The sequence below is a fragment of the Neovison vison genome, chromosome 1, assembly GCF_020171115.1.
Source record: "Neovison vison isolate M4711 chromosome 1, ASM_NN_V1, whole genome shotgun sequence".
Lineage (NCBI taxonomy): Eukaryota > Metazoa > Chordata > Mammalia > Carnivora > Mustelidae > Neogale > Neogale vison.
This window is the reverse complement of record NC_058091.1, coordinates 225,350,828-225,363,431: the sequence shown is the minus strand read 5'-3', so window position 1 is coordinate 225,363,431 and position 12,604 is coordinate 225,350,828. Positions and strand designations below refer to the sequence as shown.

The following is a 12,604-nucleotide window of genomic DNA, read 5'->3' as shown; positions in this document are numbered from 1 at the left end:
TGTTTCCTGCTCCTTCTGTTCTGTACCTTTTTCAGTTGTTCCTTAAAAAAAAAAAAAAAAAAAATCAGCAGCACTGTATAAAGTGTTCCACATACATTTTTTTTTTAAAGATTTTTTATTTTTATTTGACACAGAGCGCACAAGTAGGCAGGCAGAGAGACGGGGGGAAGCAGGCTCCCTACGTAGCAGAGAGCCCGATGTGGGGCTCGATCCCAGGACCCCGAGATCATGACCTGAGCAGAAGGCAGAGGCTTAACCCACTGAGCCACCCAGGTGCCCCACATACATTATTTTGAAGCCAATATGAAAAAAGATTTGTTTCCCATCACTTTCTAGAGCTCTGCTCAATGAAGTATTTCTATAATTTTAACTCTAGCTGTGATTACAATAACAGGTTTGAAAAATAATGCGAAACCATATTTTTGCATCCTTCTCCTGAACTGTGACTATCAACTCCAGTGTCTTACATGTATAATTTTTTTTTAAAGATTTTATTTATTTATTTGACAGACAGAGATCACAAGTAGGCAGAGAGGCAGGCAGAGAGAGAGGAGGAAGCAGGCTCCCTGCTGAGCAGAGAGCCCGATGCAGGGCTCTCGATCCCAGGACCCTGGAATCATGACCTGAGCGGAAGGCAGAGGCTTTAACCCACTGAGCCACCCAGGCGCCCCATTATATGTATAATTTATATTTACTTAGCTACATTCAAGGAAATCCTGTCACTTTTCTACTTGGGTAGATGGCCTTAAGATAATGTTTTTATAGTTTGTTTTTTTTTCTCTCGAGATTATCACTCTTTTGATTTGATTTCTGTTAAAACTTTTAATCCTGGTGGTGTGGGTTTTTGTATGTTTTGTTGGTTTTCACTGTAGAAACCTTACTTGTCTTGCCTAGTATTACATTTTTTTGTTGTTATTTTTAAAACTTTAATATTGTCTTTTATATACACATGTCTTAGCTCAGTTACTGTCTTTTTCTTTATCTCTTTTTTGGGGGGGGCCCATTGTGACCATCGTTTATTATGGAATTACTTGAAATTATGCTTTAAAGAGCTGTAAGCAATTTTAGGATAAGGTTATTTAAAAACTGTAACAAATCAGTGGGCTCAACTGTCAGACTACAGACTGTAGTTTGACAGTTGAGCCCACTGATTTATTAAAAATATTGGTATGGGAGCGCCTAGCTGGCTCAGTTGGTTAAGCAGCTGCCTTCAGCTCAGTTCATGATCCCAGGTTCCTGGGATTGAGCCCTGCATGGGTCTCCTTGCTTGGCAGAGAGCCTGCTTCTCCCTTTTCCCTCTGCCTGCTACTCTGCCTACTTGTACTCTCTGTTTCTGTGTCAAATAAATAAAATCTTAAAAAAAATTGGTATGACTTTTGTTATTAATAAGACTTAGTATTTTATTTACTTAATTTAAATATTGATGGCACATTCTGACTAGTGCATTTTATTTTGAAGGTTTACAGCTAGACCACTAGTGGAAACTATATTTGAAAGGGGGATGGCTACGTGCTTTGCTTATGGGCAGACTGGAAGTGGAAAAACTCATGTGAGTAATTCATTAATTACATCGTCCTATGCAGCTTGTTTATTTTCCTTATGGCTTAATTCTAAGATCTAAATTCTTAAGATTTATTCCTCAATAATGTCTATTATTATTTGTTTTTTAACATGTAGACTATGGGAGGTGACTTTTCAGGAAAGAATCAAGATTGTTCTAAAGGAATTTATGCATTAGCAGGTAACTGTCTTTTTTGCATATCATTTGTAATATTTTTTAATATTGCTTAGGTGGCTTTGAAATAAAACTTGGAAATATCGTTCAGGACTTTCAGGATAACCATAAAGTTAAACTTGGTGTATATTATGTCAGTTTTAGGTTGTCAGACTGCTTGAAAAGAATTGTGAGAATTAGCTTTTGGAACAGGAATCTTGATTTTATTTGTATTATTTTAAGCTGACATATTATTGGAGCTTAGTATTTGTTGAAACTTAATAGTATTTGTTGTCAAATAGGTAATGTATGAAAAGCTTCTGTCTGGTATGGTTACGGGAATAACCTTGCTATGACCACCTATAATTTTATGTTATTTATATGAATAAATAGCATTCTTCTATTGAATATGAGAGTGACATCTATATTTAAGTGTTAAAAAACTATTACTATTTATTTATAAAATTATTGTTCACTTTAGTCATTTTTTTAGTCATTTTTTTAATTGATACTGTCATTCTAGGTAAAGATTAATTGATTCCTCTAAATAGAGAAAATTTGAATCACTTTTTAAAGATAGTATTTGTAGGGTGCCTGGGTGGCTCGGTCAGTGAAGCATTTGCTCATGTTGTGATCCCAGAGTGCTGGGATTGAGCCCTGTATCAGGCTCCCTGCTCAGCAGGGCATTTGCTTCTGCCATCCCTTCTGCCCTTGTCCCCTGTTCATGTTCTCTCTCTTGCTCCCTCTCTCTCTCTCAAATAAAATGAATAAAATCTTAAAAAAAAAAAAAAAAGATAGTATTTGTAACATCTTAACACATTTTCTCCACATGGAATTCTTGACAGCTCGGGATGTCTTTTTAATGTTAAAGAAGCCAAACTATAAGAAGTTAGAACTTCAAGTATATGCAACCTTTTTTGAAATTTATAGTGGAAAGGTAAGTGGAAACTTAAAAAAACAAACTGTTTTTTTTGGGAGGATGTTAAATTGTGGTTTAATATATTTATAACATGAAATTTAAAACTTAACCCATTTTTTTGTGTATACGTTCACTGGCATTAACTACATGTGCAACCATTTCCACCACATATTTTTATATGTGTTAGACTATTATGTTAGCATTTTGTTGAGATTTTAGGAAATTCCCTTTGAAAGTCTCAGCTTCAGTATTGAGCATTATTATTCAAGTTATTCTAATTTTCTGAAATAATTTTTGGACTCTGATTCATTTTTATAGAACGGAGTCTTTTTCTTTAAAGCTGGTTTTCCAATTTTTTTTTTTTTTTAAATAGGTGTTTGACTTGCTAAATAGGAAAACAAAATTAAGAGTACTAGAAGATGGAAAACAACAGGTTCAAGTGGTGGGATTACAGGAACGGGAGGTCAAATGTGTTGAAGATGTACTGAAACTCATTGACATAGGCAACAGTTGCAGGTAAATTTCATTTTAAGTAAGAGAAACTTAATTTCTTAATCAGTTTTAGATAATTTGGGTATTTAAACAAAACAGAGGTATTACTTAATGCATTTTCATAGTACAAATTTGTTCATAAAAACTCCTGCCATTATGTTACTGAGTGATATCTACTATATTGATAATCATACTACAAATATACTCAAAGTGTGCCAGATTAAAGTGTATGAATCTGGTATGTTGAAGTGTTTTAAGTCAGATTGTCTCTTTTGTATTTAAATGATGAAAACTGAATAGTTTTTTGAAGGTTTCTTTGATGGAATACCGTGGTTTACAATATAAAAAACTGACGTATTTTTGGTATCTAAAATAACCTTAATCACATTGTTGTAGAACATCCGGTCAAACATCTGCAAATGCACATTCATCTCGGAGCCATGCAGTGTTTCAGATTATTCTTAGAAGGAAAGGAAAACTACACGGCAAATTTTCTCTCATTGATTTGGCTGGAAATGAACGAGGAGCTGATACTTCCAGTGCAGACAGGCAAACCAGGCTTGAAGGTGCTGAAATTAATAAAAGCCTTTTAGCACTCAAGGTAAATAACATGTATTTAATTGTGAAAGATCTTTTGCTTTTGACATTAATTTTGTTTAGAGTAGCTACAAATCATAGCAAATGTAGCATTTAGTAAGGAAGAGAGGTTTATGTTTACAATTACTGATTTATAATATACCCAGGAATTTTCTTTACACATCCTCATTTTTTTTAGAGTGAAAAAAAGATCTAAGATTCTACAGGGCTTTAACTAGTTATAATTATCATAGGGAAGATAAGGAATCCCAAAACTCAGCTAAGAAATACTGTCTTAGAAAAATGTGGAATGGCTTTCAGAAAGTTAGGAGGACAATATTCTATCCCTTTCTTGAATAGAAAAAGAAGAATCAGGGGCGCCTGGGTGGCTCATTTGGTTAAGCATCTGCCTTCAGCTCAGGTCATGATCCCGGGGTCCTGGGATCAAGCCCTGCATTTGGCTCCCTGCTCAGCGGGAAACCTACTTCTCCCTCTCATTCCCCCCATGCTTGTGTTCCCTCTCTCGCTCTGTTAAATAAATAAATAAAATCTTTTGGCGGAAAAAAAAATCTTTTAAAAAATGTTAAAAAAAAAAGAAAAAGAGGGCACCTGGGTGGCTCAGTGGGTTAAAGCCGCTGCCTTCAGCTCAGGTCATGATCCCAGGGTCCTGGGATTGAGCCCCCACACTGGGCTTTCTGCTCAGCAGGGAGCCTGCTTCCTCTCTGCCTGCCTCTTTGCCTATTTGTGATCTCTGTCTGTCAAATAAATAAATAAAATCTTTTAAAAAAAAAAAAAAGGAAAGGAAGGATTGGCAAGGTTACAAGAAAACATTCTGTTGTTTTTTCTTTTGTCATTCCAGTTTCAAAGTTTAGCTTTTTATCCTTCTATCTGTTACTTCTTTTTTTTTTTTTTTAAAGATTTTATTTATTTATTTGACAGAGATCACAAGTAGATGGAGAGGCAGGCAGAGAGAGAGAGAGGGAGAGAGAGAGAGAGGGAAGCAGGCTCCCTGCTGAGCAGAGAGCTCGATGCGGGACTCAATCCCAGGACTCTGAGATCATGACCTGAGCCGAAGGCAGTGGCTTAACCCACTGAGCCATCCAGGCACCCAGTTACTTCTAAATTCTAGTTAGAGTCCTAGAAGAATCTTTAATAAGTACTTTGTTGTTGTTTGCTGTTTTTAATTTCATTTTCTTGTATTAGCTTTATGTAACCATCTTTACTGTGCTCTAAACCTGTTAGTAGGATTTCCAGAGCCGATCAGATCTTAAATGTTAGGGTTATAATAAAAAGTCTTTTAAATATGTTAGGGGACGCCTGGGTGGCTCAGTTGGTTGGACGACTGCCTTCGGCTCAGGTCATGATCCCGGAGTCCCGGGATCGAGTCCCACATCAGGCTCGCAGCTCCATGGGGAGTCTGCTTCGCTCTCTGACCTTCTCCTCGCTCATGCTCTCTCTCACTGTCTCTCTCTCAAATAAATAAATAAAATCTTAAAAAAAAATTAAAAAAAATAAATATGTTAGATAAGATTACTTGTTATAAGGAGCCTAATCTGTGAAACGTGCTTTCTTAATTTTCAGGAGTGCATCAGAGCCTTAGGTAGAAATAAACCTCATACTCCTTTCAGAGCAAGTAAGCTCACTCAGGTGTTAAGAGATTCATTCATAGGTGAAAATTCTCGTACCTGCATGGTAAGTTTATATTTGTTTGTTTTGTTTTAACCCTGAATAATGAATAACTCAATATCTATGGAAAGATTATAATGCACATTAATAACAGTCATTTAAATCCTTCTATTGTGAGAGATACAATGGTACTTAAGATATGGTCCCTTCCAGGGACGCCTGGGTGGCTCAGTTGGTTGGACGACTGCCTTCGGCTCAGGGCGTGATCCTGGAGTCCCGGGATCGAGTCCCACATCAGGCTCCCAGCTCCATGGGGAGTCTGATTCGCTCTCTGACCTTCTCCTTGCTCATGCTCTCTCTCACACTCTCTCTCTCTCTCAAATAAATAAATAAAATCTTTAAAAAAAAAAAAGATATGGTCCCTTCCAGCCTGGTAAGAGAGGATTATATTGCATTTATAATGCATTCTACTATTTCTAACATCTGAGTATTCTTGAGGTTGGTCTTCATTGATTTTTATTCTCATTGAGTATAGTGCACGCTTTTCTTTTTCTTTGTATGTCTAGTAAAATTGGTTTATATAATTTTTTTGTTTATATAATTTTTATTATGAATAAATACTTAGACACTCTGAATTCTCTTATGTTCTAAAGATTATTAATTGTTGTTGTTTTAGCAAGAAGTGCACTTAACTTATTTCAAACTCTTGTCTTCCCTGCTTTGGGCAGCAGATAAAATTGAAAACTGTTCTTTTAGACTCAGCTGTTACTTGGAGTAAGCCTTATGTATGCCTGGTTCAGGTGTCAGCAAGAGATTCGGGTGGTTTATATGTACAATTTTTGGTTGTCAGGATTACCTCCCTACATGATTATCTCTCTTCTGGCACAAACCTCACTTTTTAGCTGCTTTAGTTGCTACCTTCAAATTCTGTCTTTTAGTTTAACCAGTGAAATTCCTGTTTTCTAGTGAAGTTTCAGTTGCCCTGTGTGACAGCAGTGGCGCTTGCCTTTAAAAAAATTATTGTATTGGGTGGGGAGGGGGTTGTGGAAACTCTCAGTGCTCTTCCCTCCTGGGTGTTGACCTCCATTTTCTGTCTGATTTAAATCATTTTCTGATGCTTTCAGAGAGTTGTTTATATTTTATGTGGCTTACAATTATTATCTGATTGTGGGTGTAATATTGCAAATTATCTTGGAGTTTAGATACCTCAAATATTTATTTTAAATAGCCATTTTAAGATTAGATCTTAGTGATCAATATGTTGTTAAGACTGTCTTCATCATTTATAACATTTTCTTTACCTTTGCATCTTCTCCTTCAGATTGCCACAATCTCTCCAGGAATGGCATCCTGTGAAAATACTCTTAATACATTAAGATATGCAAATAGGTATGCAAAATAGTTATTCAGTTTGAAATTTGAGGGGAGTAGAGCAGTGGTTACTTTGACTTAATATCTGATAGGGTAACTTTTATTATTTTTTCCTAATTTAAAAAATGTTTTGCATGTTATTAAGATGGTATGTAGAGTCATTTGGTCAAGTTCTGAAAATAAATGGAAATGTGTTGTGTAATTTGGAAAGAGATTTAGATCTTTAGTAGAATTGGTCTTTCTATCCTAGAACATGATTACATTTTTCTGTTTCACCAAGTTATATTTCATATTTTTTTACTACATTTAAATCATGTAAATTTTTCTTAATAGGAAAGTCTAAATGAGTATAAGGGGACCAATCTGTATTTCTTAAATTGTTTTATCTATATGCTAAAAATTATTTCTGATAATACTAAATGCCATATGTGGGAAATCTAGGGTTTGAATAAGTACTGATAGCACTTTTTTTTTCTGTTTTTCTGTATGAGTTACATTTTACTACTCATTGTCGCTAGTGTTAGATAATTTAATGGATAGTGATGTTATTATAAATAAAGGACAAAAAATATTATAGACTTAAAATAATTTATTCCTTAGAGTCATGAAGTGCCTTTGGAACTTCAGATTGTGATAGACAGATTTATATTTTTTCCAAAAATCATTCCTGTTGCTCGTTTTGAAATAATGACTTTGTAATTTTAAATTTCTCTTATCACATACTGCATTTGTGATTCTCATTGTTAGCTATCAAAGTTCTCTTTGTATTCCATTTCTACTGTGGACATTCCCTTAATTTTACTGAATACAGTATTTGTCCTGTTTTAATTGCTCTGGAAATTTTATTTTTAATCTTTTTTCTTAAAATGGAATACATATGTATACAGAGAAGTACTGAAAACATTAAGTGAACAATCTAATAAATATTTATATAGTATAAATTCTGTCATCAGATTGGGAAATAGAACGCCTCTCTAGAAAGCTCCCCATATATCCCCTCCTGATGACAAATCCAGAATAACATGTCCAAATCCATTAATCTCTACCCCAAGGTAGATGTTATCTTGACTTCTGTGGCATAATTTTCTTGGTTTTCTTTTTCTCTCTTTTTAAAAACAGTTTTGCCACCTATGAATGTATCCCTGAACAACATAGGTAGCTGTATTTGAACTTTCCATAAGTGGGGTCATACTCTTTTTTTCTGTTGTGACTTGATTTTGTTTCAACTGAAGAGATTTTTTTAATGATAGTAAAAACTATTGGAAAGTATAAGCCTTTGGCATTTTGCAAAAAGACATTAAAATAACTTCTTTATAAATATAATGGAACTTTATTTCTAAATTTAATCCTTTTTAAACTTAGTATTTTGGGCTCTGAGCTGCAAACATTTATGGTACTTTTAATTCATTTTTATAATGAACATTTTTGGTATGTGGGGTTTTTATCATTAAAGTGCTTCTCTTACTTCCAATTGTACATGGGACAGAGGAGCAACAGCCTAGTATAGCAGAATATTGCCATGTTATAGAATTAAAACAAAACCCTTCCATGTCTTCAGACTTCTAACTGCAAAAGAATCTACCTAATGCGAACATACTCTATCTGGCTATTCCTCTAGTTCATTTAGGTCCGAGTAAATGTTTTAATTTATTATCAAGTAATTTATCTGCAATGTGATGAACCGCCTGGGACAAATAATTCTGTCTTTTCTTTGCAAACTTCTAGAAATAAAGATTTTCAACCTTCCCTGATAGCTCATCTGAGGAATATAATTCCTGCATGTAGCGTTTAGCATTTGAGTTAGACAGAAGCCCTTGGAATAGAGGAAAATATTAGCCTATTAGGGATGGATTGCTTATCTAAATTAGAAGATTCTGATAGAATCCTAAATGGAGTTGGGAATAAAAAGAATCATGTCATTGTTAGAAATTTAGATTTTGTCAGTCTGTATGGTAAATAAGCTTTCCAAAGTGACTATAAAGGATGAAGTGTAACTGAATCCAGTATTGAACCTGTGACAGCAGACATTACCAATAGGTCAAAGAAGGACTGTAAGTAGAAGAAATAAATTAGTTTCATCTACATGAAATTATTAGTTTGATCTGTATGACTATCTGTGACCCAACAAAATAGTAATTTCGTTCATATTAAATCTAAAAGAAGTAATGAGAAAAACATGCTTAGTATATTGGATGTTTAATAACATAGTGTTTGTACTCATAGCTAGGTTTGAACCTCACTTATTCTCATTGAATGAACTTGGGTAAGATACTTTATTGCTCTGAACCGATTCCTCATCTGTAAAGTGGTAAAAATAATATCACAGGATTGTTTTAAGATTTTATATAATATAATGCCTAAAATATACACTAATACCTAACATGTAGGAAATACATAATAAATACTGCTTACTGTTATGAAATGGGATGGCTCCAAAAGGAACGTACGGAATCACAATGAGGTGTCAGAAAAGCCATAATTTGGTTATATATAAATATCGGAGATATTACCAAAAGCAATTTAAATTCCATTGCTAAAGAGGCTTTCCTTAACCGGGGTTCTTCATCTGAACCAAACACAGAAAATTATTTGAGGAACTGCTTTCTCATTTTGTACCAAGGATGGAACCATTCTAGACACATAGGAGAGAAGTTAATTCATTACAAACAGTGGATGCCGTAAGGACTTAATACTATTGTGTTCTCTTTTAAAAGTCTGCAAGAATATTGAGGGGTCATTGATGCTAATAAAATATTTGCAGTATTGACTATACAAGGAAATTTGATTAATAGTCATGTAGTTAAAGAAGGGGCATTTAAAATTTAGGTGATGGTCTGGTTAAACTTTTAGGAGGGATCATGAGGAAAGGGGAAGGTATACCAGAAAGGAAGGACTACGGACAAAAAGGTATCAATAGAACAGAAAAATTCGGAAACTTTTAAAAATCATTTTTAAAGTACTCTATATACAGTAAGTTGCAACAATGTTAATATCTTTTTTTAAACAAATTAAGCTGAATACAAAATAAAAACTTGAAATGTGCATTGCTGTCTTTACAAGAGCATTTTCTCTTAATTTGTTGCTGTTTTGGTGCTGCAGAGTAAAGGAGTTTGGAATTAGTCCATCAGACATTCCCTTCTCACAGGGTAGTGGCAGTCGCCCTGATCTCTCTCCTTCTTATGAGTATGACGACTTTTCTCCTTCGATTACCAGGTCTACTTCCTTCTATGCATAAGATGTTTATTTTCATAGTTTCTTTTGAATTGTGTTACATATGAATATTTCATTTATACTTCAGTTCTGAGCCATTTTATTTTTCATTTTCATTTCATTTGGCAGGTGATGATTGTACTGCATGATCTTCATTTTTGTGTACTTTACTAATTTATTTGCTTTAAAATGTTGATTTAGAATTCAGGCTTCCTGTTGCCCCTCATAATTTTAAGGATGATGTCATCTTTGCATATTTATGGTTGAAAGGTAAACTGTCTTGTTTAAAATGAGAAGTTTACCGTTACTCTGTATGTTCTTACAAATTTCCTTGTCTGCGAGGAAATGACAAAGATCCTTTGATTTAGAACATGTACCCTCCCACTGTGTAAATTGAAGTATAATAGGTAAACATTTTTTAATTGATAGAACTTTATAACTTAATCTTTATACGTTAGAATTATGATTATTTCAAATGTGGCTATTTTAATAAAGCATTATAACAATTAAAAATCTACAAAGTATATTAAGTTCTCTGATTTTGGCAATAATCTGTTTATTGATCTAAGTGCTGTTGTTAGCATTTTTCTGTTTATGTAATTTAATTGCAAAAACTTTGTTTTTACTTTGAAATACTGAGTCTACATACTTTGCTAATTGTCATTATGCACAATAATTATCTCTGAAATAATTGTAAAGTTACCTCACTAAATTTTGAAAGTTCATCAGCCGAATATCCCTTTAGTCTTTACACAGATTTCAGATAAACTTGATCTGGAAAGCTGACATCATCAGTCTTAATATGTTAATTGAATAGGATGGTAGTTTCTTGATCCTCTGCATGTGTCTTTGTTAATTTTAGGTACCTCTTATGTATTAATAGGGTGAAAGAATTGACTGTGGATCCAACTGCTGCTGGTGATGTACGTCCAATAATGCACCACCCACCAAATCAAATTGATGACTTAGAGGCACAGTGGGGTGTGGGGAGTTCCCCTCAGAGAGATGATCTGAAACTTCTTTGTGAACAAAACGTGAGTGACAGTATAGTTCCAATGACCTGATTTTAGTTCATTTCATCAGTAGCAGAACTTAATGATTGAAAACTACCATCTGCATCAGGGGTCAGCCGACTACGGTCTATGGGCCAGCCATCTGTTTTTATGCATAAAGTTTTACTGAATTATGGCCATGCTTCATTTACAACTTGTCTGGCTGCTTTCTTGGACAAAAGCAATGACAAAAACTGTATAACTCACAAGCCCAAAATAGGTACTATCTGCCCCTTTAAAATGTTTGCTGACCCTGATCTAAACTTCTTCTTCTTTTTTTTTTAACCCCCTCTCAGATTTTCTATCAGTATTAAACTTTGGTGGTATTAAAAGTAATATAGGGAAAAAGCAACTTTAAGAATTACGTATACAACATATCATACATATAGGTTAAAAACAATTAACTATGGACTCATGCATATAAAAAGAATGCATGAACTCTATCAAAAATCAAACATGGCAAAATGCTAACATTTGTTAAGTATGGTAGTACTCTGTATGTTTGAAATGGCTAGTGACATTTCATAATTTAACAATTTGATTCCTAGTTACTCAAAAAATTTAAAAAAAATAGTGTACCTGTTGTATAAGGACAAAGAGGTATAAAGAAGTAACAAAAAAAGCACAAACAATACATGTTTTCATATGATTACTTTAACATATTGAGGGGATTCCTTTCTGTGAGATGTAAAAGATTTTATAATTCCTTTTTAAAAATATAACCTACATAGTTTTATATATTCTTTTAAGAATTTTACAGTAGTATTTTCTCATGATAAAAGATAGCATATATTAGTTGCTTACTACATAACTTATATTAGCTAAGCATTTTACTTATTATCTGAGGTAATGCTCACAACTCTATGTAGTAGACACCATAATTATCTCTACTTTTTAACTGCTTTTCCAAAAAATGAGGGAACTTGGGGTTCCTCACTTAAAATAAGAGTTCTAAACTTTGAACCATGGAAAATAAAAAACTGAAAATGAGATCCTGGCCTGAAAATGATATTCCTATCTCCTGTCTCCAAAAGTTAGGTATAGTTGCTTTTTGCATTCTTGAAACAACCATGTACTGTACCTAGGTATGGTGCCTCTTAAGGATTTGGAAGATGAAAACAAGGTGGGCCCTCTCTGTAGCAGATCTTTTCCATTTTATTTTTCTGTCTGCCTGGTTGAATATTTGTAGGACTTTAATTTGGAGAGGTTAGGTAGGACTGATCCAGAGGCTTGAACTATAACATCATGAGTTCTTGCTGTCTTCTCCATATTTGAGAGTATGTGGCATTCCTTGAATTTTTCTACCCCCTGGAACTATCTTGAAGTGGTTCAGCCTTAGCTTTTTAGTTGAGTTTACTGGTGCCTGTGTACCTTTTCTTACTGTTGTATTAAGGTCTTAACAAGGTAAATTAAAACGGGATAGGGTCTAAGACATGTCCTACAGATAAAACCAACATAAGTACACAAAGTAGAAGATAATAAAGAGCATTAGCATTCCAGAAGTAGTTGTATAGACAAAAAAAGTATTCTAAGTAGACTGCATGGAAGCGATAGGAACTTGCAAAGTATCTTAATGCAAAAGAAAGAGGGCATTATGGGTTTGACAGGGAGGTGGGCGGATATAATGAATAAAGTTGGTTGAGT

The 12,604-nt window shown here is 34.1% G+C and overlaps 1 protein-coding gene across 4 annotated transcripts in view; it reads left to right on the top strand.

The window, feature by feature from the left end:
* The window catches only part of KIF2A (kinesin family member 2A), a 79,392-nt gene that overhangs the window by 54,314 nt on the left and 12,474 nt on the right, over positions 1–12,604 (top strand). For 2 of the 4 annotated variants that reach the window (XM_044224030.1, XM_044224022.1), the window contains exons 10-18: positions 1,459–1,549; positions 1,678–1,741; positions 2,560–2,651; positions 3,007–3,149; positions 3,522–3,726; positions 5,283–5,393; positions 6,649–6,716; positions 9,798–9,911; positions 10,792–10,942. In XM_044224030.1, the coding sequence (XP_044079965.1) occupies positions 1,459–1,549; positions 1,678–1,741; positions 2,560–2,651; positions 3,007–3,149; positions 3,522–3,726; positions 5,283–5,393; positions 6,649–6,716; positions 9,798–9,911; positions 10,792–10,942 (1,039 nt within the window). The remainder of the gene's footprint in view (positions 1–1,458; positions 1,550–1,677; positions 1,742–2,559; positions 2,652–3,006; positions 3,150–3,521; positions 3,727–5,282; positions 5,394–6,648; positions 6,717–9,797; positions 9,912–10,791; positions 10,943–12,604) is intronic. The other 2 variants (XM_044224045.1, XM_044224038.1) reach the window with 1 other exon arrangement.